Source organism: Phaseolus vulgaris, chromosome 10 (genome assembly GCF_000499845.2).
Source record: "Phaseolus vulgaris cultivar G19833 chromosome 10, P. vulgaris v2.0, whole genome shotgun sequence".
In the NCBI taxonomy this organism is placed as follows: Eukaryota; Viridiplantae; Streptophyta; class Magnoliopsida; order Fabales; family Fabaceae; genus Phaseolus; species Phaseolus vulgaris.
In genome coordinates, this window is record NC_023750.2 from 2,498,248 (window position 1) to 2,523,129 (window position 24,882).

The 24,882-nt window shown below is 33.0% G+C and overlaps 4 protein-coding genes across 5 annotated transcripts; 2 read left to right on the forward strand and 2 right to left on the reverse strand.

Moving 5' to 3' along the window:
* Window positions 1-1,841: 1,841 nt before the first annotated feature.
* Window positions 1,842-4,574, forward strand: LOC137818677 (NADPH-dependent aldo-keto reductase, chloroplastic-like). Of its 2 annotated transcripts, none has more exons than XM_068622235.1 (7): window positions 1,842-2,115; window positions 2,311-2,361; window positions 2,614-2,690; window positions 2,792-2,879; window positions 3,149-3,424; window positions 3,659-3,901; window positions 4,355-4,574. In XM_068622235.1, the coding sequence occupies exons 1-7, from the start codon at window positions 1,996-1,998 to the stop codon at window positions 4,439-4,441; spliced, it is 942 nt and encodes a 313-aa protein (XP_068478336.1). In that variant the 5' UTR covers window positions 1,842-1,995; the 3' UTR covers window positions 4,442-4,574. The 2 variants fall into 2 exon arrangements, with proteins under 2 accessions (XP_068478336.1, XP_068478337.1); XM_068622236.1 differs by having other exon boundaries at window positions 1,868-2,115; window positions 4,360-4,574.
* A 1,533-nt stretch (window positions 4,575-6,107) lies between these two features.
* LOC137819104 (uncharacterized) lies at window positions 6,108-6,641 on the reverse strand. The gene is made up of 2 exons (XM_068622845.1): window positions 6,475-6,641; window positions 6,108-6,363 (listed from the first exon to the last, which is right to left on the reverse strand). The coding sequence occupies exons 1-2, from the start codon at window positions 6,639-6,641 to the stop codon at window positions 6,108-6,110; spliced, it is 423 nt and encodes a 140-aa protein (XP_068478946.1).
* Window positions 6,642-9,087: 2,446 nt separating this feature from the next.
* LOC137818676 (NADPH-dependent aldo-keto reductase, chloroplastic-like) lies at window positions 9,088-11,538 on the forward strand. Its single transcript, XM_068622234.1, has 7 exons — window positions 9,088-9,399; window positions 9,519-9,569; window positions 9,823-9,899; window positions 10,003-10,090; window positions 10,327-10,602; window positions 10,807-11,049; window positions 11,338-11,538. The coding sequence occupies exons 1-7, from the start codon at window positions 9,280-9,282 to the stop codon at window positions 11,422-11,424; spliced, it is 942 nt and encodes a 313-aa protein (XP_068478335.1). The 5' UTR covers window positions 9,088-9,279; the 3' UTR covers window positions 11,425-11,538.
* An 8,311-nt stretch (window positions 11,539-19,849) lies between these two features.
* On the reverse strand, window positions 19,850-22,909 carry LOC137818679 (NADPH-dependent aldo-keto reductase, chloroplastic-like). Its single transcript, XM_068622238.1, has 7 exons — window positions 22,343-22,909; window positions 22,039-22,089; window positions 21,707-21,783; window positions 21,516-21,603; window positions 20,982-21,257; window positions 20,506-20,748; window positions 19,850-20,284 (listed from the first exon to the last, which is right to left on the reverse strand). Exons 1-7 carry the CDS (start codon window positions 22,460-22,462, stop codon window positions 20,198-20,200), a joined length of 942 nt encoding a protein of 313 aa, XP_068478339.1. The 5' UTR covers window positions 22,463-22,909; the 3' UTR covers window positions 19,850-20,197.
* Between the last annotated feature and the right edge of the window lie 1,973 nt (window positions 22,910-24,882).

The window sequence follows — 24,882 nt, forward strand, 5'->3', positions numbered from 1 at the left end:
CCTAGGGGGCCAGTGTACTGATAGGTCAAAACCAAGAGGTTAAGCCAAAAGCTAATACCGAAATAACCTCTCGGTTATAACAATAAATATATTGTGCCGATAGGCAAAAACCGAGAGGTTAGGCCGAAAGCTAATATCAAAATAACCTCTCGAGTATAACAATAAATATATAAAATAAAATTAAAACATGTGTGTGTGTGTGGTGTGTGTGTGTGTGTGTGTGTGTGTGTGTGTGTGTGTGTGTGTGTGTGTGTGTGTGTGTGTGTGTGGTGTGTGTGTGTGTGTGTGTGTGTGTGTGTGTGTGTGTGTGTGTGTGTGTGTGTGTGTGTGCACCCATTGTGAGGAGAAGCCCAGAGAATCCAACCCAAAGTTCAGAAGATTTGTATGAGTTAATCTTGTCAACCTAATTCTAGTGTTCTTGGTCCTTGTAAGAACACATACTATTCTTACTTATTCCTTGTAAATTAAATCTTTTAGATATCTTCTTTTAATGCTTCCTCTTAATCCCCCTTATATTTATACTAATTATTTTTATCATCAGTTTCTCTTCTCCTTCCTTTTGAAACTCGTCTTACTTATGTGTCGATCTTCCTAAAACTGTAAACTACCTAAAACCACATCTTCCTCACCATTAAACAAAAAGCCCAACTCCTTACAAACATTCCAAGCTTCGATTTTATCGTTTTTCAACCAAAACAGTATATTACAATTTCTAACAACACTATCAGAAATAAAAGTACTAAAATTTTGTGACCTCAACTCCAATGAAGAAGCAAACTGAACTGCTCTCTCGACTAACAAGTCTCTTCTACCTTTGCTGGACATCTTCCCAGAAGCTAACAACATCAGGCAACTCACAGGATTAACCTCCAACTCAACCAAATTCCTTAGCAATGGCTCCTAAGGAAGAAACCACTACAGAAAGAAAGTCTCTCTCCACTATTTTCCTTTGTTGGAAATCCGACTCCATAAAGACTCTCGCTCCCTAAACCCTAAGTGAGTGTATGGTATTATGAACAATAACTAACAAAAGAACTATATTAGTCTAACAATGCAAACTCAACAAGTGTGTATGAGTGAACCTACTATTTGGTTCTTCACTACTATTTAATGTCTAACAAAATAAAGTAAATATCAACAAAATTTCAATGAGTCAAATGGTGTATAAAGAAGTTAATGTAAATAAAGTTTTACATAAAATATTGATCACCACCAATTATAATTCCAAAAACATATATTCTTCTTTTAAAATGAAAAAATAAAGAAAGACGGGATGTCGAAGTAGTCTACCTCACTCCGCTTGTGATTTGCTGAGTTGATGTGTTAGACAAACCAAACCAATAAAAACGAGTATAAAAAATTGACTTATCCCGCCTAATTGATGACGAGTTGACGGGACAGTTCGCCGAATCCGAACCACTATATCATCCTAGTTATTTTTATTTTCATGGTTGCAATCTCTGCATCCAAATACATAGGGTATGGCAACATCCTCCATGCCTTTCCTGATTTGGCAAGCATGATAAGCAACCTTTTTTGCAGCTATTCAAGGGTTAATCATGAATGCTGTTGCAAGCATGGTTCCCCAAAGAGAACATACATTAGCAATGTGATAATGAGAATATAATAGGTGTGAAAGCTGTCATGCAGAAGATATGCAGCTCTCTGTGAAAGCAGAGAGTCACGTTCCATTTCACCATATTCAATTCCTTCACCACGTTCCAATATATTAAAATTTAAAGCAGTCCAATTTTTGCTGACACTCTTAACCTTTACACAATTAAAATATTATTTTAATTGAATCAAATAGGTAAAAATGGTAACTGTTGGGAATCTAATCCACCAAACCATGGTAAAACTGCTTCATCTTCATGTTTTCGCCCATAAATACACATACATTGCATCCAACTCAAACCATAGTCAAACCACCCATTAGCAGCGTTTGGATATTTTTCTACCAATTTGTGCTTATTATTATTATTATTGAGAGAAAAAATGGGCAAGTTAATCCAATTCTTTGAGTTGAACACAGGGGCCAAAATCCCTTCTATTGGGTTAGGCACATGGCAAGCTGAACCAGGAGTTGTGGTAAAAGCTATCACCACGGCCATTCAGGCAAGTCAAACTTCATTTCGATTAATTTTTTCCCTTTTTCAATAATGGATAAAAAGATAAATTTGTTAATGGTTAAATTTTTTATTACTAGAGAAATCATATTTAGATTTATCTGTTTTGGCAAACATTTTTGTTGTTTCGATTTGTCCTATGTAGGAGTGATAATGATTTTGATGTCGGGTCACTGTTGTTCAGGTTGGATACAGGCACATTGACTGTGCTCAATTTTATGACAATCAAGCAGAGGTAATAGTAATTCAAAGTGATAACTTTTAAAGTCCAGGGTCCATTTTTTTCTCATCTTTTCAATTTTTTATTTTGTAATATTGCTTTTGCTCTCTTGTAATATGTGAACTGTGAAAATTTGTTAATTGTGAGATGTTTCAGGTTATGCTATTAATGTTATGTAGTTTTGTTTAATAAAATTAGAAAAGTAGTGAGAAGTCAGTCAATTTTGGAAGCTAATTTTCATTTTATTTTGAATCATGGTTTTCACAGATTGGTTCTGCGCTTAAGAAGGTTTTTGATGATGGTGTGGTGAAGCGTGAAGACTTATGGATAACTTCCAAACTCTGGTTTGCTGTCTTTTGAAAATTGTGTTTTATGTTTGAACATTCGAAAAGATTGTGTTTGGTTGCTGAATGGAGATCCTTTGCTCTGTTGGCTATATTTTCAGGTGTACTGATCATGCTCCAGAAGATGTGCCAAAAGCATTGGATAAAACATTACAGGACTTGCAACTTGACTACCTTGATCTCTATCTGGTAAGCATGCATTATGTTTACTGATAAGTGACTCATATAATGGGACTCATGATTTCAATCAATAGGATATTGTCTCTTTGAAAAAGAGGGTCTTAAGAGTATATCGTTAGCATTATTTTACAAATAAATAAGACTTTCTCAAGTGAACAAAGTTCAATTGTTTCATTCATGTAATGTTGCTAACTTTGGCTATCTGGGGTTCATTCCTTTTCATTCACTGTTCTTTTGAGTCTCTTCCTTCATACAAACTAAATTGATTTATGCTGTAGATCCACTGGCCAGTCCGCATGAAAAGTGGATCAGTTGAATTCAAGAATGAAAATCTGATTCAACCAGACATTCCCAGCACATGGAGAGCAATGGAGGCACTTTATGACTCTGGCAAGGCTAGAGCCATTGGAGTGAGGAATTTCTCTTCAAAGAAGCTTCAAGATTTGTTGGATATAGCAAGAGTACCTCCTGCTGTTAACCAAGTGGAATTGCACCCAGGATGGCAACAACCAAAGTTGCATGCATTTTGTGAATCTAAAGGAATACATATATCTGTAAGTATGGAATGTATGATACACACTTGTTGGTACTTTCACAAAAATACGAGCCTGTTATTCCTGTAAGTTATTAGTTGCAAAGAAAATGATCACTTTTGGTGAAATTGTCTACAGGGCTAGTTGAAAATGAATTTGGTTTGTACTCAAATTAAATTGATGGTTTCTCAACAACCATTCTTTATTATTCTGATATTTTCATTCTAATTGTATATATGATGAATTTCTTTCCAGGGCTACTCTCCACTAGGCTCACCAGAGTATCTGAAAAGTGACATTCTTAAGAATCCTGTTGTGGTAGAGATTGCAGAGAAATTGGGGAAGACACCAGCTCAAGTGGCCCTCAGGTGGGGATTGCAATCAGGTCATAGTGTGCTGCCAAAAAGTACTAATGAGTCCAGGATCATGGGAAACTTTGATGTCTTTGACTGGTCTATTCAAGAAGAACTAATGGCCAAGTTCTCTGAAATCAAGCAGGCAAGTAGTTAGTTAATTAGGGTGTGTTTAATTTCTTTTTCAAAAGCTTTTTCTAGTTTAAAAGATTCAATTAAACCTTACCTAAGGCTTAAAACAAGAAGAGAAACATTCTGTTCTTTTAGACTTTAAAATACTTATTTTGAAATAATTTTCAAAACTTCATACATTTTGGATCATAAATTTTCAAAACTTAAAAGATTATGGATGACTAATGAATTGGTGAGTGAGTCCTGTGAAATTATTATGTAAAACAATTTTTAAAAGAAAAAAAAGGTGCGAGAAGGGAATTAAACATGCCCTTGGTAGAATCTAGTTTTCTGTTCTTTCTGGTATGTGGTTGCTTACCATCTTTAATTACCTTGAATTATGCTTGTGTGCCATAGCATTATAATCCCATCAATGGCCTTAAAGCTTGATTTTTTTTGAATTAAAAGAAGGAATTTGGTGATGCAGGAAAGGCTACTTAAGGCCACATTTTTTACCGACGAGACCTATGGTGCCTATAAGACCATTGAAGAACTCTGGGATGGTGAACTCTGACAAATGTCCATCATTGAGACGTTGAAATTTACATTGTTCCTCAAGAAGACTGGTTCTTACTTTTTACCTGTTTTAACAGTGTTATTATTGTTAAAGAACACAAAATAAGTAACCAAGTCTTATTTTTCATTTATGATTATTTTTCTACTCGATATAATAAAAATGAGGGTTGAGAATTTGACTAATCTAAAAGGAGTTAATTAGTAACTAATTAGACATTAATTTAGAAACTAGTTTATAAATTTTATTAATAACAAAAATATTTTAGATATTAATAATTTTTTTATTCTCTAAAACTGTATCTAATTTAGTTGATATAATTGTACTTGTATAGACGAAATGGGCCTAGATAGTACCTGTGATTGAGTGTAACAACTGTTGTGATGTCAGTCGCTTAGTAATCCTCTTATTCCTCAGTACTTCATTCCTTCAAACGTCAAGACTCTTTCTTCGTAATCCCCTCAGTGCTTGTTCGGGAGTTAACCTGCAAAAGGTACTCTGACGATCAAATAAGTAATATGTATTAAGAGTGTATAATGAAAATGATAAAAAACATACCTTACTCCACTCTGGAGAACATATTTATAAAATTGAGTTATGTGGCCATATGTTTGATGAGTCAAATCTAGTATGTATCAGTATTAGCTGATTTCTAGGGAAGTTAACCTGATTTCTCAGGACATTACCCGAATTTGATGGGATGTGACCATGATTCATAGGGAGTTCCCACAATTGCCTTAATTGTCATTTATTACAACGCAGGAAGTCACATAACCCTAGAAAATTAGGTTAAATAGGAGGCTAGATGCACAATCCTAGGATGCTAGATTGAGAGGAAAAAATCATAGAGTGAATTGTAACCCAATTGGGAATAGAAGGTTCTAGAAGTATGCGTGACTAATTCTACCCTTTGGGATTAAGAGTAATCTGCTCAAACTCTTATGTACTGAGGTGATATCTTATATATTAATATTTAGTTCTTGATTGATTATTGGTATTGTTGTTTTACTTTTAACTTTCTGTGACAAATTGAAAATCTTAAATCTGACAGGGAGGTGTTTTTAGGGTTCAGACCTAAATAACAATACTTACCATATTTGAGTGTTAGGAATACACTTGAAATGTTAATTGACATTAATGTCTGAGTGTGATTCTAAGTTGTTTTTATAAATATGTGAGGGATAGATATTTACGAAACATTCTTAAGGATTTTTATATGCGAGGAATCGATATAAATGAATTTTCTACGGGCATCAATTTCAATAAAAAAACTTAATATTAACATGCTAATCAAAATACATGAGAGTGAGAGAGATGAAACCTAATCCCTATTTTTCCAATTGAAGCAATTAATTCTTTGTTTGTTTTCTTATTAATCATTGCCAACATGATTACGTGAACACTTTTTTTAATTGTTTTTGTTTTATATTTAGTGATCATTGTAGTTAGTAATTCACTATTTCCTGCGGGATCGATATTCGTCCTTACGGACAATTATTACTTATGACAAAGCAGTGCACTTGTCGGAAAAAGTCATCACCCCCTGTAGGCATCCCCAAGTATTTGGAAGGAGTTTTCATAACATCACAATTAAGAATAGCTGCAAAACAATAAATCATAAATTGATCAACCCCCACCCCTCAAATACTACTCTTCAAGACGTAGCTCAAAAAAATTGAAAATAGCCTTTATGTTGAACATGCTTTTGGTAGTCACTTTGCAAAAAAAACAAAGTATCATCAACATATTGAAGCATATTAACCTTAACCTTCTTATCCCCAATCTCCAAACTTTCCATCAAATCTTTCTCAACCACTTTCCTTAACACTCCTGCTAAGCTTTTAGCCGTTATAAGAAACAAAATTGGAGCTAAGGGATCTCCTTGTCTCAAATCCTTTAACAGAAAAAATTCCTTAGCCAAGCTACCATTTACGAGAACAGACACAGAAGCATACTCTAAACAAGATTTAATCCAAACAATCCATTTTTAACATAAGCCTAATCTTCCTAACATATAATAGATAAACTCCCACCTCACATAATCGTAAGCCTTCTCATAATCCACCTTGAAAAAGACACAACTTTTCTTCTTTCTTTTTGCCTCCTCTGACACCTCATTGGCCACAGGAACACTATCCAATAGTCCCCTTCCTTTGAGAATAGTTGATTGCCTTGAATCAATGACTTTAATAATCACCATTTTTAGCCTTAAAGATAGTAACTTCAAAATAATTTTGTACTAGCACTCGACCAAAGTAATGGATCTAAAATCACGAAGTTGTTGTGGATTCTCTGACTTAGGGACCAAGCAAACAAACGAAACATTCGACCATCTAAGCCATTTATCAGAAATTGCGAAATCATTCACTATCATAAGGATATCCCCTTAAAAAAACCCACAAAACTTAATGAAACTAAAATTAAACCCATCCGAACCAGGACTTTTCGAACTATCACAACTCCAAATAGCAAACTTGACTTCCTCTTCAAAAAAAGAACTAACCAACATCTCGTTGCCAACATCATAATAGAATTAAAGGACACACTATCCAACCTGACCTGAGGCCCAACAACTCCTTCAAATCTAATCTTAAAGAAATCTCTAACCTTGTCCTTAACCACCTCCTTGTCTTCACATCAGAGACCATTAACAAACAAATCATTAAACCCCTTCCTCACCCTCCTCCATTTTACATCCAAATGGAAAAACTTTGAATTAAGGTCACCATGTTTCAGCCACTTAAGGCGGGCTTTCTGATGAATAATAACTTCTTGTTTAAATAAATTTCTGTGTTTTTTCTTTTTTGCTAACAAGGTCCTCATCTCCTCTCTTCCTTCCTCGTCTAAGACGCCTTCATCATCACGTGCATCCAACTCTTGGATTTTCTTTTGTAGAACTTCCCCTATCTGAATAACATTGCTAAACACATCTCTATTCCAGATTTTTAAATTTGATTTTAACTTTTTTAATTTTTCTTTTAGAACAAACATCCCTATGCCATGTACCTCACAACTAAACTATTTACAACGTACACAATCTTTGAATCTGCTGTCACTTTTCCAAATATCGAGACTTTGAAATGGTTTCGGCTCCCAATCCAAACTAGTATCTTTTAACACTAAAGCACAATGATCAAAGACAGATATACTTATTACAAACTATTTACTACTCGACCACTCTTCCAACCATTCCTTGAAATCCAAAACTTTGTCAATTCTACTTTTAACAGACCCATTCGATTTGTACCAAGTAAATTTCCGACCAACCATCGCAATATCCACCAAGTCATCTTTTTTCTATAAAATTATTAAAGCCACTTATTTTACCCTATAATCAGACACATAAATCAAATTTTTTCTCTCCTCCTTCCTTCTAATAGAATTGAAATCCCATACAACGCATCAGTCCCTGTTTAATTGGCTCAACCTGAATACACTGGTCTCATCCCAAATCATCTTTTTTTCCCTCAACGAACCAGTAAACATTCACAGTAGTAACTTGTATCCCGTCACCAAACATCCACTCCCTTTCAATAATAGAATTTTTTTTTCCATTAAAAGACCTTGATAACTAAAAGCAGTTCCTTCTCCACATTGTAATAATCTCTCTTGCATTATTGCTAGTACCATTTTCAACCTAATCAATTTCATTAGAATCCCACAAATTAAAACAATTCTCTTTGTCAAACTCTGAACACTTAGTCTCTTGAATACATACAATTCTTACTTGTTCCTTGTAAATTAAATCTTTTAGAAATCTTCTTTTAATGTTTCCTCCTAACCCCCTAATATTCAAACTAATTATTTTCATCATTAGAAACAATGTTCTCATTCCTTTTGAAACTCGTCTTACTTTTGTCTCGATCTTCCAAAGACAATAAACTACTTAAAACCACATCTTCCTCACCATTAAGCAAAAAGCCCAGCTCTTTACAAATATTTCAAAATTTTAAACACTACAAGAAAAACATGAAATAGAAACCAAATTTAGAGACCAAAAACAATAAGTTGCTATAGTAACTAAATTAGAGATCATTTTAGAAACTAAAAAAAAAATGGTTTCTAAAGTAGTTTCTATTACAATTTCTAACAATACTATAATACTATAATATAAAGTAATAAAATTTCCTAACCTCTCGACTGACAACTCTCTCTAAGAAAAAAAAAATGTTGTATAAAGATAAACAAATTTTATCATGTCAATATAAAAAACAATTAATTATCCAAAAATTTGGTAGAATAAACTTTTTTTTCTTACATTCATTTGATTTACTTTTTAAAAAGATGGCAATTTTCATGAGTTAAGGTTTCTGGGAATGGTTTTAGCCAAATTTTCAAAAAAACATTTTGTGAGAGATATGCGTAACGAATTTATTTTTAGAAGTAAATAAAATTTACTAAAAGTAAAACCGTATTATTTTTATTAAATCGTTTATAATATGGTAAAATTTACATGCGTCATTTCACCGTCCTTTTATTTGTTTAGGGTGACCTCATCATTTGTGCCAATATAGTAATTGCTTCAAAATATTAAAATTTAACGCATTTCAATTTTTGCGGTCACTCTTATCCTTTAGGTAATTAAACATTTATTTTTAATTGAGACAAATATTTTTTTTCTGACAATCATCGATACTTAATGAATATTTAAGAATGGTTTGAATTAAGTGTGTGTCGGAATAGGTATAACTGGTCACTGTTGGGAATCTAATCCACCCTTAAATGATTCATGTTCATGTTTTCGCCCATAAATTGCATCGAACTCAAACCACCCATTAGCAGTGTTTGGATATTATTCTACCAATTTGTGCTTATTATTATTATTATTGAGAGAAAAAATGGGCAAGTTAATCCAATTCTTTGAGTTGAACACAGGGGCCAAAATCCCTTCTATTGGGTTAGGCACAGCGAAAGCTGAACCAGGAGTTGTACCAAAAGCTGTCACCACAGCCATTCAGGTAACTAAAACTTTATTTCAATTAATTTTTTCCCCTTTTTCTATCGAAACATTTTTGTTGTTTCGATTTGTCCTATGTAGGAGTGATAATGATTTTGATGTCGGGTCACTGTTGTTCAGGTTGGATACAGGCACATTGACTGTGCTCAATTTTATGACAATCAAGCAGAGGTAATAATGATTCAAGTTGATAACTTTTGTAGTCCAGGGTCCATTTTTTTCTCATCTTTTCAATTTTTTATTTTGTAATATTGCCTTTGCTCTCTTGTAATATGTGAACTGTGGAAAATTTTTAATTGTGGGATGTTTCAGGTTGTGCTATTATTGTTATGTAGTTTTGTTTTAACAAAAATAGAAAAGTAGTGAGAACTCAGTCAATTTTGGAAGCTAATTTTCATTTTATTTTGAATCATGGTTTTCCCAGATTGGTTCTGCACTTAAGAAAGTTTTTGATGATGGCGTGGTGAAGCGTGAGGACTTATGGATAACTTCCAAACTCTGGTTTGCTGTCTTTTGAAAATTGTGTTCTATGTTTGAACGTTGGAAAAGGTTGTGTGTTTGGTTGCTGAATGGAGATCCTTTGCTCTGTTGGCTATATTTTCAGGTGTACTGATCATGCTCCAGAAGATGTGCCAAAAGCATTGGATAAAACATTACAGGACTTGCAACTTGACTACCTTGATCTCTATCTGGTAAGCATGCATTATGTTTACTGATAATGGGACTCAAGATTTCAATCAATAGGATCTTTTTGAAAAAGAGGGTCTAAGAGTATATTGTTAACATTGTTTTACAAATAAGGCTTTCACAAGTGAACAATGTTCAATGGTTTCATTCATGTAATTCTACTAACTTTGGTTATCTGGGGTTCATTCAGTATTATTTTGAGTCTCTTCCTTCATACAAACTAAATTGATTTATGGTGTAGATCCACTGGCCAGTCCGCATGAAAAGTGGATCAGTTGGATTCAAGAATGAAAATCTGATTCAACCAGACATTCCCAGCACATGGAGAGCAATGGAAGCACTCTATGACTCTGGCAAGGCTAGAGCCATAGGAGTGAGCAATTTCTCTTCAAAGAAGCTTCAAGATTTGTTGGATATAGCAAGAGTGCCTCCTGCTGTTAACCAAGTGGAATTGCACCCAGGATGGCAACAACCAAAGTTGCATGCATTTTGTGAATCTAAAGGAATACATATATCTGTAAGTATGGAACGTATGATACATACTTGTTGGTACTTTCACATAAATAAAAGCCTGTTATATCACTTTTGGTGAAATTGTCTACAGGGCTAGTTGAAACTGAATTTGGTTTATACTCAAATTAAATTGATGGTTTCTCAACAACCATTCTTTATTCTTCTGGTATTTGCATTCTAACTGTATATATAACGAAATTCTTTTCAGGACTACTCTCCACTAGGTTCACCAGAGTTTCTGAAAAGTGACATTCTTAAGAATCCTGTTGTGGTAGAGATTGCAGAGAAATTGGGGAAGACACCAGCTCAAGTGGCCCTTAGGTGGGGATTGCAATCAGGTCATAGTGTGCTGCCAAAGAGTATCAATGAGTCAAGGATCAAGGAAAACTTTGATGCCTTTGACTGGTCTATTCCAGAAGAACTAATGGCCAAGTTCTCTGAAATCAAGCAGGCAAGTAGTTAGATAGTTAGGGTGTGTTTGATTTCTTTTTCAAAAGCTTTTTCTAGTTTAAGAGATTCAAATAAACCTTACCTAAGGTGTGTTTAATTTCTTTTTCAAAAACTGTTTTTAGTTAAACATGGCCTTGGTAGAATCTAGTTTTTGTGTTCTTTCTGGTATGTGGTTCCTTACCATCTTTAATTACCTTGAATTATGCTTGTGTGCCATAGCATTATAATTCCATCAATGGCCTTAAAGCTTGTTTTTTTTTGAATTAACAGAAGGAATTTGGTGATGCAGGAAAGGCTACTTAAGGCCACATTTTTTACAGACGAGACCTATGGTGCCTATAAGACCATTGAAGAACTCTGGGATGGTGAACTCTGACAAATGTATAGAAGTTGATATTTACACTGTTCCTTTCTTGCTTTTTACCTGTTTTAGAAGTATTATTATTCTTAAAGAACACAAAATAAGTAACCAAGTCTTATTTTTCATTTATGATTATTTTTCTACTCGATATAATAAAAATGAGGACTGTGAATTTGACTTAGAATATAAAACCAGTTAAAAGTTAAAAATTAGATATTAATAATTTTTTTATTCTTTAAAATCCTATCTAATTTAATCAATATAATAATTATTTTTTTTAAAAAATAATTTTTATTCAATTATTTTTTTTAGTAATTTTTATATTCAATTTAAAAAGTAATATATTATTAATATTTAAAAAAATAGAAAAATATTTAAACTTGTATTTAATTAATATAAAAAAATTAATCAAATTTAAAAATTAAAAATTAAAAATTATTAATATTTATATTTATATTTAATTAATGTTTTTTTTTTTATCAAAATAGGATAGATTAAAAGAATATTCATTTACATAGAAAGAATTTGGTCTTACATATATATATATATACGTGTGTGCGCGCGCGTAAATTATGTTTATAAAAAAAAGCGTATATTTTGTTTCTTAGTTATGTAATATGCACACCTCAAATTGTAAAAATAATATAACTAGTTAAGATGCAAGTCTATTTAAAAAAAATTCAATGCGGAGCAGGTTACATGGTTGGTCTGTGCACGGAGTCACTAATCTAACCTATTGACCTGTTTAGACTTGTCCTGTGTAATCTGCAGTTTTCGCAGAGGAGGTAAGTTTGTTAGTTGATCCATATAAATAAATAATTAATTATTTTATTTTATTATGTAAAAAATCATATTTCATCAATCTATTATTGCAGTGTGATTTTTATTTTATTTTATTTTTAAAATATTAAATTTAATGTACTAAAAATATTTTAATTTAATCATCTAAATAATTAATATTAAGAATAACAGTGAATTTAGTTTTAAGTAAAGTCTTATATTTAAAATTTGTTAATAAAAAATAATATAGAAAAGATATTTTGATAAAATATTCATTAAAAAATTAGTCATCTTCATTAAAATATTTTGTAGTAAAACCTTAATAAGATACTCTGATACATTTACATAGGAAAATAGATACAAAACCAAAATTTAATTATTTTTAATCAAGTCTTCTTACAACCCTCATTTGAATTCATATTTTTTTATCTTAATTGAAAAAAAAAATTCAAGAGTAAAAATAAATTTTTTTATAATTAATAAATTTTTTAAAAATATTTTCCTTATACAAACTAACTCCAAACCTATCCGCAAACCTACGCGAGAATGAAATAAACTCACACAAATAAAAAATGTTTAAACTTAGATGATGCGTGTTTATCATGTTCACGTATCTGTAATGTGTCAATTTCATCTATCAGTATCTTTTAACGTCAATGAAAATCTTTGGTTATTAATCAAAAGTCGTATTAAATCAATAGGAAAAGATATAGTATCATTCTTCACTGCATCAATCATTGTCGCCACAGTTGTATTATAAACCGTAGTTTTGTTTTTAACTGCACTTTTTCAGAGGAAGAAAAGAAAGAATTCTAAAAGTTTGTTCCAAATTCTTAAAAGCTTTTTCCAATTATTAAAATCTTGTTGCTATAATTATTTTATTGGTTCTTATATTTAGAGTTAATATTTAATTTAGAACTATGATTTTTTTAAAAATCAGTTAGATTCATGTGTTTTTTTAAAAAATACTCAAATTAATCTTTTATGTTAACTTTGTCTCAACAACGTCAAGTGTTATTGATATGACAGATAAAATTGTTGATGTAGAATGTAAATTAAGAGACACCTGGAATTGTATGTTGTGTGAGGTGGCAAGTTGAGGAGTTTGGTAGAGATTAATAAAGTTCAACACATAAAGAACCAATTTGGATACTTTTTAAAAAACACAAGGATCAAATTGATTTTTTTTTAAATCCTTATATTAAATTGAATATTGACTCTAAATACAAAGATCAATAAAGTAATTATATCAATCTCGTTTTGAAACTCATTTCATGTATTTGTATTTCATAAAACTTTTTTGAAAAGAGTGAAAGGTATATTACAAACTTATATAAATCACTTTTTATATATTCTCTTACATATAAACTACCCTCAAAACTATCAAATCTTAAAATAGTTTCTTAAAAATAACTAAGAAGTGTTATATATACATTAAATTAAGATTATACCTATATATTATACATACTAAAAATAAAAGTTAAATATCTCATAAATAAGTTATTATTAACAATAATAATATTTAATTATCTTCAATTATATACCAACTATGATATTTATTGAAATATTTGAGTGATTTTAAAAGTCTAAATAATATAATCAAAGAGAAAAAGTGAATAATTTGTTAAAATAATATATAATAAATAGAGATTTCAATGTATAAATTGTTAATTTATTATATATTTATTATTTAATATATTTCTCGTTTAATTTGAGCATCGAAATGTATTAGATTTAATTATTAACAAAAAAAAAAGTACTATTGACTTCAAAAGAAATATACAACTCGAATAAGTAAGAAAAAAAATAAGGATATTTTGGTTTTGTGAAGATCCTTATATGAACAACTTGATGATAGTATAGATAATGAGAATCTATTAGACAAATAAATATTTGTAGAATATAGTTTATTTTGCTTATAAATATTAGAAAATAGATATTTTATTTTATTTTTTTGTGTTAACTAGGTACAAATATTAATTTTGTATTTGGATCTATTAAGTGTGTGCATTAAAAGACAAAGAAGTAAGGAGTTGTTCAAGCCTAATCAAGCCATCATAATTTTCGGTCAAAAGTCATGACCAAAGACAAGTTAAGGAGAAGAAAGATGCAAGAAAATTATGAACCAAAGCATAACTAATTTTTGGCCAAATCTCCTAGGTTTTCATCATTACCCTTTGGTATTTCAAAATTAAAAATTTCCTCCTTAATACACTTTGAATTTTTGGTCATTAAATTAGATTAAATTTGTATGTAACATTTGCATTGAATTTAACTTAGGTTAATGTTTTCAAGAGGCTATAAATAATCCTCTCATTTCCTCGTAAACAAATCTTGAATATATTGATTGGGAGGGATTTTCTAAAGTATTTTCTAGAGTTCTTTGAAGGGAGAAATATCTTCTTGTTTGAGTTTTATCTTGGATTTTTTGATCAAGTGATGATTCCATCAATACTTATCTTGGAACTTATCCAAGTAGTGTGACGACCTCCATTCTCTCATAAGTTTATCCCTTTTTATTTTCTCTTTTCCTTCTATGAATTTTTGAATTTATATTATGTTCTCTTCTCTTATTTCATTCTTATTATGTAGTAGGTGTATGCTCGTCTTTTCTTCTTAGAAGCAAATTTTTACACTTAAATATGGACTAAACTCATGTTCATTGTCACACTTCTAAGAATTCTTGTTCTATATTCTTTCTTGTGTTGTTTTTGTTGTTCTACTCCGTGTTCATGTTTGTTTTTTCACTCTTAGATACAAGTTTTCACACTTATAGATTAAACTTTTCTCTAGTTGTAAAACTTTTTTGAGTTTGTTTATTTGTATTTTAAAGTTCAAAAAAATATAAAGTAGATCAATTTCTTATCCCAAATCAAGCTAATTCTAGTTAGAGTCTCATCACAATCGCAAGTTAAATCCATTCATGATTTGAGTCATTAAAGTGTAAGGTTTTATGCCTCATGTGAGAGTAATGTACTTAATTCGGCTCATAATGATAATGGGTTCAATGACGCGTAAGAAGTCGGCCCAAAACAGCTAGAAAAATATATTTAAAAGGGAAACAAAAAATAAAAATAACTAGATGAATAATTGAATCAGTTAGGCATATGATTTATTTTGGAACCAACGAAAGTAAACCGTTAGAGATAATGCTCTACCCGCACCCCTAAAATAAAGGGGATACATTAACATAATATTTTTATGTTTGTTAACTCTAGGGAGATCTACGAGTACTATAAAAGGGGCTCAAGACCCTGAACAGAGGTAAGTGCAATTTGGTACACTACTCACTATACTCATAATTATATGTTCTCACTGACTTGATTGTCAGAGTCTTATCAACAGGTGGAGTTTTCCTCATTGTGGATTTCAAGCATCTCAAAGCAGCAACAACAGAAAACAAAAGTTAGCCCATAATCCACCACCAAGACTCGATCCAGGTCAGCCGACAAGAATATTTGGCGCTCACCATGGGGCCCGGTAAAAACTGATCCCACTAACGCTCTAAACGCCGATATGTAAAGCACCGAGTAACCCGACGCAATGAAGAACACTAGACAAGGAACGCAAGTTACTGAAGGGGACGAGGTTCCAGGTTTGCAACAAATAATGAAGACCATGAGAGCTCTCCAGCAAGAAAATGAAGAGTATCGACAAGAGCAAGAACAGATTCGGGAATAAGCCCAAGCCGAGAAGGAACGACTACGAGAAGAAGCCCGAGCCGATCAAGATCGTCTTCGGGTAACGCGACTTAATCAAGCACTCCTTATGGAGGAAATAGAGGCCTCCCAGAGAACCATGGAAGAACACACCCAAGCTAATGAGTAGTTATGCAAAACCAATGAGGAATTGTGAAGAAACATGCACAGACATTGCCGACGCCACGTCCGAGCACGTTCCTCGGACATATCATCGAGAGATGATCCCAAACCATTCTCACAGCAAATCATGGAAGAACCCATACCGCCCCACTCTATCACGTCTAAGATTACACCTTTTTCTGGCGTGGAAGATCTTTGAGAGCCATTTAAAAGCCTTTAGGGCTCAGATGATCATCTCGGGTGGGTGATAAGAATCAAAAAGATGTTATCAATAGAAGAAATGGACAAGGGCCAAAGCATTTAAAGTTCTTCTTATTAGTCTTTGCAAAAGATGAGGCCCAAGTCCAAGAAGCCCAAGTCCAAACCATGAGGGGCAAGGCCAAGCATTAAATAAAAGAGCATCATTTGAATGACTCTTGTAGGAGGTGTGGATATTAAATAAATAGGTGTGAATGTATTAGAGAGAGTCACATTGTCCATGTGACTTAGTAGGGGGGTGTAGGTGTAGTTTTTAGGAGGTGTCATAGTAGAAAAAGGTCACACCTCCCATGTGACTTGTTTTTTGTGGGAATTTCAAATGAGTTTCATTTGAATTTTCCCACCTATTTTTCAGCACCTCTTAGGCTATAAATAAGGTGCTTGCCTTTGTAAAATTGAGATTTGGAATTTAGAAGTAGAGAGACTATACTCAAATTTAGAGAGAAATTGTGAGCCTTGTGTCTTCTTCTTCCTTTGCCTTATCTTATGTGCCAATGGTGAGCTTCAAGTGGCGGTATTTCATCACTTATCTTGGGACATGGCTCCAAGTGACGTGACTGAACTTCCAAGGTCTCAAATCCAGCAAGCTTCATTCCATAAGTGTTCCTTCCTTCATTCCTTTCAATTCCTTTCGGTAGTTTCCATGTTTAAGTGTTTTCCATTCATTTCCACCGATTGAAATGGGGTTTTCCAGCTTTGTTTTCATTTTTTGTTCGGTGCAGTAGCTGTATATTTCAATTCTGTCCAGCTTTCAATTCTTGTTCTTCATTCCTTGTTGTTTGATTCCATTTGACAATATATGGACTTCCATATGAGCTTTGGTTTGGTGCAAAGTCTTGGTGAGTTCTTGAATTAGAACATTGATCCAATTCTAAGTAAAGTACCATTTCATGACCAACTCAAGTTGCTCCTAAGAATGTCAAAGAATCATGTATTCTTGTTGTTGCATTCACATCAGTGGGTCAGACGCCATTCGATGCAAGATGCTCATGAGCCTATTTACAAGAACCGTTCTCCAATGGTTCAGCGTGATCCCTGTCGGCCATATCACTTCTTTCCCACAATTCTCTAGGATATTTAAGGAACAGTTCTCCGCTAATAAATTTGACTCTCCGCGATTGCCCGATCTCTTCGATATCAAGCAAAGGGAGGGAGAGTTGCTCAAAGATTACCTAAATTTTTTCTGCACGGTGTCGGTAAGACTCCAAACTCCAAACGAGGATATGGTAATCGTTGATTCAAAATAGGTCACACTCATTATTTGAGGTAAGGGAGCGAGCAACAATCCATATTGAGATAGAAGAGACCATACTTAGGAAGAATAGCAGTTCGCAGATAAAACAACTGAGGTACAAAAAGAACGGATGTGAACGTTTCTTGAAGGGCGACCATCTAAAAACATCATGCCCAGTTAGTCATGCAACGGACAAGACAAAGAAATAAATTTTTCTGTAAAAATATCCAAGATACTCTTCATTTCACTCGAGCCTAGGGGCAAGTATACTGTTGGGATGCCGAGTAACTGAGACCGAATCTATACCAGCATCCCAGCACTTCAACATGTTTCGCACACAACAAACGCACGAAAGGTCTAAATCACATAATTGGAAATTAATACATAATAAAACATCTGCAAATCAGGATTAAGATACAATTGGGCTAGTAGGTCTTATTGAGCCTAATTCGTTCACTCGTACCATTAAAAGTCTAAGATAACTACTATAAATAAGAGAACACCCCAAGTCGCAACACCCCAAGTCGCCAGGTACAAAAATCTAATCCAAAACTTGTGAACTAATCTCAAACCTAAATTAACTTGAACATCAAAGTGAATTTATAAGTTCCAACCCGCGTACACTATAACCTGAAGAGCCTTCACCATCAAGCCAAGAGCCTGGCTCAGAGACCGAAGACAACGAAAAGTAAGTGTAAAGATTATAATCCTTGTAAGAACACCTTCTGGAACAAACCTTCTAAACACAAGCTTTCTGAAATACAAATACATGAATTTCAGAATGAGATTTTCACAACAGAATATGTAGAACAAGTTTTTCAAAATATGGAACAAACTTTTAGAACAAGCTCTCTCTCTTCCTTTCAAAAAGTGTAGTGAAAAACGAAACTACAGCAGTAACAATAATTGATGCAGAAAAAGGGTATTTTTATGTTTTTTTCTATTGATTTAATATCACTTTTTATCGCCAATATAAGTAATCAAAGATTGACGTTGACGTTAAGAAAGTCTTGATAGATGAAAATTGACCTATATAACGGATACTTGCACACGACAAAACTATATCATCTAAATCAAATTCTTAAACATTTTCTATTAGTAAAAGGATACCTTTAATAATAAAGAGATGCATAAAGAAAATAGACTTGTATATTCTACTTTACCTAATATGCTAGTTGATATTTTTTTACAAGAGGTGTGCATATTAGAAAACCAAATTTTGGTTTTTTTAATAAACATAATTGCTATACATGTGTTATTGTACAAATCCAAACCCATTGAATATTCTTCCAATCTTTCCTATTTTCTATTTTGAAAAAAAAAATATTGATAAATATAGATATAAATATTAACAATTTTTTATTTTTACTTTTCATTATAAATTTTTACATTAATTAAACACAAGTGTAAATATTAAAAATATCTAGTTTTTAAAATTGAATATAAAGATAATATTGAGCTAAAATGCATGCTTTGTAGTTTTGTGGTACAATTTTTTTTGAAACTTTTAAAATAAAGTATTTTAATTCTAAAATTTTAAAATAAATTATTTTAATTATTGTCAAATGTACAAAGACTATTTAAAAAATAAATACTTATTAATTTAAAAAATATTAATATAAATAATATTTTTAATTAATTATGATTGATATTATTTTTTTATCTTATCAATTTTTTCAATTTTCGATTGACACTAATACAAAATAATTCATAATTAATGTTAATTAAAAATAAAAAGATAAGTATTACAAGTATGGAAAGAAATGGTCATATCAAATATCAATTAAAAACATAATTAATATAAATTTTTATTAAAGACACTGATAAAAAATAATTCATAATTAATTATCTTTTTACAAATATAGACAAAAAAGTTATATCAAATGTCAATTAAAAATATAATTCATATAAAGAAATAGTATCTTTTAACATTACTAAAAAAAATATTATTTAATATATAGTAAAATGATCTAAAAAGATATTATAACAACTTCAATCACAAAAACAACTTTTATCAACATTAATAAATAATTTTTAATCATCATAATAATTATCTTAAATCATAAAATAACGTTTATCAATAGTAATAAATAAATTTCAAATCATAATAATTATTTCAAAAATTCTTAACATTGAAAAATTTTAGACACTTACCTTTTTGGTAGAAGTTAAAAAACATTTCCATAAACATAAAATACCTTCATAAGACTTTCTATCCAAACACTACAAAGTTTGATAATTAATTAGGATCCTTATTAAAATATTAAAAAGTAAGAATTTTTTTCAACCAGTAAAATAAGGTCAAAACAGTGGATAAAACATAACATTAACCTCTCTAAAATAATAATTATAGAAAACATGGTTGGCTTCCATTCATCACCTAATTTAAGGTTTCACATCTCCATCTTACAATGGTTAATCAAGTACACCATACAATTATAAACACAACGCTTTAACATTGTGGATGTAAATTCACAGCACCCAATTTTCTTACATCGAATAGAAGATGCAATAATCATAAATGAAAAATAAGACTTGGTTCCTTATTCTGTGTTCTTAAACAGTAACATTTCTAAAAGGCTCAACACACTTGAATCACTACAACTGGTGGCTTTAAGATGTTAACAGGTAAAAAGGAAGAACCAATCTGCTTGAAGAACAGTGAAACTGTTAACATCTCAATGATGGACACTTCTCAGAGTTCACCATCCCAGAGCTCTTCGACGGTCTTATAGGCACCATAGGTCTCGTCAGTACAAAATGTGCCCTTAATTAGCCTATCCTGCATGACCAAATTCCTTTTGTTAATTCAAAAAATCAAGCTTTAAGGCCACTTCTGGGATTATAATGCTATGGCACACAAGCATCATACAAGGTAGTTAAAGATGGTAAGGAACTACATACCAGAAACACCTTAGGAGGTAGGGTTTAATTGAATCTTTTAAACTAGAAAAAAACTTTTGAAAAAGAAATCAAACACACCCTAACTAAGTAACTACTTGCCTGGTTAATTTCAGAGAATTTGGCCATTAGTTCTTCTGGAATAGACCAGTCAAAAACATCAAAGTTTCCCTTGATCCTGGACTCATTAGTACTCTTTGGCAGCACACTATGACCTGATTGCAATCCCCACCTAAGGGCCACTTGAGCTGGTGTCTTCCCCAATTTCTCTGCAATCTCTACTACAACAGGATTCTTAAGAATGTCACTTTTCAGATTCCCTGGTGAGCCTAGTGGAGAGTAGCCCTGGAAAGATATTCGTCATATATACAGTTAGAATGCAAATATGAGAAGAATAAAGAATGGTTGTTGAGAAACCATCAATTTAATTTCAGTATAAACCAAATCCATTTTCAACTAGCCCTGTAGACAATTTCACCAAAAGTGATCATTTTCTTTGCAAGTAAGAACTTATAGGATTACAGGCTTGTATTTATGTGAAAGTACCAACAAGTATGCATCACATATTCCATACTTACAGAAATATGTATTCCTTTTGATTCACAAAATGCATGCAACTTTGGCTGCTGCCATCCTGGGTGCAATTCCACTTGGTTAACAGCAGGAGGTACTCTTGATATATCCAACAAATCTTGAAGCTTCTTTGAAGAGAAATTGCTCACTCCTATGGCTCTAGCTTTGCCAGAGTCATAGAGTGCCTCCATTGCTCTCCATGTGCTGGGAATGTCTGGTTGAATCAGATTTTCTTTCTTGAATCCAACTGATCCACTTTTCATGCGGACTGGCCAGTGGATCTACAGCATAAATCAATTTAGTTTGTATGAAGGAAGAGACTCAAGATAATACTGAACGAACCCCAGATAACCAAAGTTAGTAGAATTACATGAATGAAACCATTGAACTTTATTCACTTGTGAAAGCCTTATTTGTAAAATAATGCTAACAATATACTCTTAGACCCTCTTTTTCAAAGAGACAATAATATCCTATTCATTGAAATCATGAGTCCCATTATATGAGTCACATTATCAGTAAACATAATGCATGCTTACCAGATAGAGATCAAGGTAGTCAAGTTGCAAATCCTGTAATGTTTTATCCAAAGCTTTTGGCACATCTTCTGGAGCATGATCAGTACACCTGAAAATATAGCCAACAGAGCAAAGGATCTCCATTCAGCAACCAAACACACAACCCTTTCCGACGTTCAAACATAGAACACAATTTTCAGAAGACAGCAAACCAGAGTTTGGAAGTTATCCATAAGTCCTCACGCTTCACCACACCATCATCGAAAACCTTCTTAAGCGCAGAACCAATCTGTAAAAACCAAGATTCAAAATAAAATGTCAATTAGTTTCCAAAATTGACTGAGTTCTCACTGCTTTTCTATTTTTATCAAAACAAAACTATAAAACATTAATAGCATAACCTGAAACATCCCACAATTAACAATTCTCCACAGTTCAGATGTTATTACAGAGCAAAGGCAATATGACAAAATTAATAATTGAAAAGATGACAAACAAAAATGGACCCGGAACAATAAAAGTTATCAGCTTGAATTATTATTACCTCTGCTTGATTGTTATAAGCTTGAGCACAATCAATGTGTCTGTATCCAACCTGAACAACAGAGACCCGACATCAAAATCAGTAATCACTCCTACATAGGAAAAATCGAAACAACAGAAATGTTTGCCAAAACAGATAAATCTAAAAAACCTACGCTAAGTATTAAAAAATTTAACCATTAAAATTTTATCATTTTATTCGTCGTCTGAAAAAATTATTAACAATGATTTAGACAGAAATTTTCTTTGGGAGATTGTATTATTGAAAAAGGGGGAAAAATTAATTGAAAGAAAGTTTGACTTACCTGAATGGCCGTGGTGATAGCTTTTGCCACAACTCCTGGTTCAGCTTGCCATGTGCCTAACCCAACAGAAGGGATCTTTGCCCCTGTCTTCAACTCAAAGAATTGGATTAACTTAGCCATTTTTTTTCTCAATAACGATAATAATAAGCACAATTAGGAAGAAAAATTTTCAAACACTGCTTTTTGGTGGTTTGACTTTGGTTTGAGTTATGCGTGAGTATTTATAGGCAAAGACATGAACATGAAGAAGTGGACGGTGTTGATGGTGCGGTTTGGTGGATGAGATTTGCTATGGTCATTTCTTTTATGTTTGGTGCAATCAGACAAGTAGAGTCGTTGATGAGAATCTACGGTTGGGATTTTATGTTGTATATTGGAAATGGAAAGAGGTAGGGCTGAATGTGAACCGTGGGATATTGATGAATGGTTTGAATTAAGTGAGTGTGGGAAAAGGTAACAATGGTTACTGTAGGGAATCTAGATCCGCGGAGTTTGGTGTTCTTATGAAGAGTTTGGAAAGCGAAAAGGTGATATATGCACACACGTCACATACGAACTGAAAAATTCAGTGTTAAACGTAATGCAGGCCGTTTATATGAAATTAAAATGCACAAAACGATCACCGTTTCGTATTTGTTATTTACGCTCTTAAGTGTATATTTCATAATCGAATTTTCATTGTTATTAATAATAATTATGAATAAAATATATTTTATAATTGAGCTTATAATAATAATTATTGAATAAAATAGTTTATTCAAATAGATTTTAGTTAAATGACTATTTATGAAGTAATAAATGGTCATCAATTCAATGATCATCATTGAAAATAATCTATGAATATCAACTCTCCAGAAAGTACGATATATCTTATTTAATACTCTCATACTCTTGCACACTTATATCATCATCATTGTATTTTTACTTACTTAAGCATCGGAAAGTCTTTTTCAGGTAAACTTTCCCTTTTTGTTGGAGACCAGCTGGAAAATACATTTGTTGGAACATTCAGATTCTCACCAAGATGTCTTTTGAGTACATATCCGGTAAGAATATTTGACATCCATCCCATGACTACTATAACATTGAACATTCCATAAGATGAGTTCCTAACAGCCCAACCTGAATAGCCAACTTGATGTCCATCTATGAAGGAACAAGGAAAACTTGCAAAGAACAATAGAAAACGCCCTCGCCCAGTTACAAGACAAAATGGAAAAGGACATAGCGTCCTTGAAAGAATAACACAAGGCGAAGCTGCAGACACTATAGGATCAAATAGCCTGTAGGATGATGACCACACCCAGGACGATACCCTCCCATTCCTACAAATGCAGGTCATCATCGAGGGAGACCCGGTTAACAACCGCACTAAGGTCATCATGGCGAGAGAGTTGGGGATACGAATATCAACCCTTCAAAGTGGTGCCCAATACCCTGCTCAACGAAACAATGAAGGCTAACATTGAGGGATTCCACCCCTTCACCTCTGGGGTCATGAAGACCTAGCTACCGCAAAAGTGGAAATGGTCCAACCAAGAGAAATACAATGGAACCTCAAATCTCGAGGCCCATGTCAAGGCATACATGACACATGTCAACCTATCCTTGGAGAATATGGTCGTACACGGTAGGCTCTTCCCAAGTGCATTGATAGGAGTAGCCTTAGAATGGTACTACTCTTTGCCAGGAACATGGTTGAGTCTTTCAACACCCTCTACACCCGTTTTCTAGCCAGGTTCATCGATTATAACCCAATAGTGGCAATCTCAACATCTTTGCACAACGTTGTGCATAGAAAAGGGGAAGGCTTGAGGCAATACATGACCCGATTTTCCCGAGCCACGATGAATATGCTCGACTTGCACCCGGTGATGGCCATACACGCCCTCCTTGTTGGTTTATGTCGAGGAAAACTCTTGGACACCTTGTACTCTGAACCTTCAAAGGACATGAACCAACTAAGGGTAAGGGCAACAATATACATCAGCATCGAGGAAAATGCAGACACTTTGACGAAAGGCTATAAAGGCGCCACCCTCGACGACTTTCTCACCTTTATAAGAGGAAACGATAAGGAAAGTTCGAAAATTACACTCCCCTCAATACAAAAAGAGAAATAGTCTTTCAGACTCCTGTAACTTGGAGCTTGTCTGTTTACCATCATTGACCCCCAACAATCCTTCAAAAGACCTCACTAAGCATTGTAGCTATCACCGACACCAAGGGCATAACACGGAGGAGTGTTTTAAGGTGAAAGATCTCCTATAAGAGATAGTCAAATTAGGGGCATTGAACCAGTTCATACATCAGGCTTATAATGACCATGGCAAAAAATATTTTAGGGGTTGTGGTCGGGGACAAAGAGGCGAACAACGCAATGGACAAGGTAAAGACTCATATCGGGTGGGAACTCTCGAGAGAAGCAAATTCAGGACTACTCAACCCGAGGTAGGAAAATCCCACCACAAACAAGAAAACCCAGGAATGCCCGAGGTAAGCATAGGGCGTGGTAAAATCAATACCATAATCAAAGGCTT

Coding starts and splice junctions, on each gene's coding strand:
- LOC137818677 (XM_068622235.1), top strand. CDS start 1,996: ATGGGCAAGTTAATCCAATTCTTTGAGTTGAACACAGGGGCCAAAATC. Junction 2,116..2,310: donor CTATCACCACGGCCATTCAG/GCAAGTCAAACT, acceptor ACTGTTGTTCAG/GTTGGATACAGGCACATTGA. Junction 2,362..2,613: donor TTTATGACAATCAAGCAGAG/GTAATAGTAATT, acceptor TGGTTTTCACAG/ATTGGTTCTGCGCTTAAGAA.
- LOC137819104 (XM_068622845.1), bottom strand. CDS start 6,641: ATGGTGATTATTAAAGTCATTGATTCAAGGCAATCAACTATTCTCAAA. Junction 6,364..6,474: donor AAGGCTTACGATTATGTGAG/GTGGGAGTTTAT, acceptor CGTAAATGGTAG/CTTGGCTAAGGAATTTTTTC.
- LOC137818676 (XM_068622234.1), top strand. CDS start 9,280: ATGGGCAAGTTAATCCAATTCTTTGAGTTGAACACAGGGGCCAAAATC. Junction 9,570..9,822: donor TTTATGACAATCAAGCAGAG/GTAATAATGATT, acceptor TGGTTTTCCCAG/ATTGGTTCTGCACTTAAGAA. Junction 11,050..11,337: donor AGTTCTCTGAAATCAAGCAG/GCAAGTAGTTAG, acceptor TTGGTGATGCAG/GAAAGGCTACTTAAGGCCAC.
- LOC137818679 (XM_068622238.1), bottom strand. CDS start 22,462: ATGGCTAAGTTAATCCAATTCTTTGAGTTGAAGACAGGGGCAAAGATC. Junction 21,784..22,038: donor CTTATAACAATCAAGCAGAG/GTAATAATAATT, acceptor TGGTTTTTACAG/ATTGGTTCTGCGCTTAAGAA. Junction 20,285..20,505: donor AATTCTCTGAAATTAACCAG/GCAAGTAGTTAC, acceptor TTGGTCATGCAG/GATAGGCTAATTAAGGGCAC.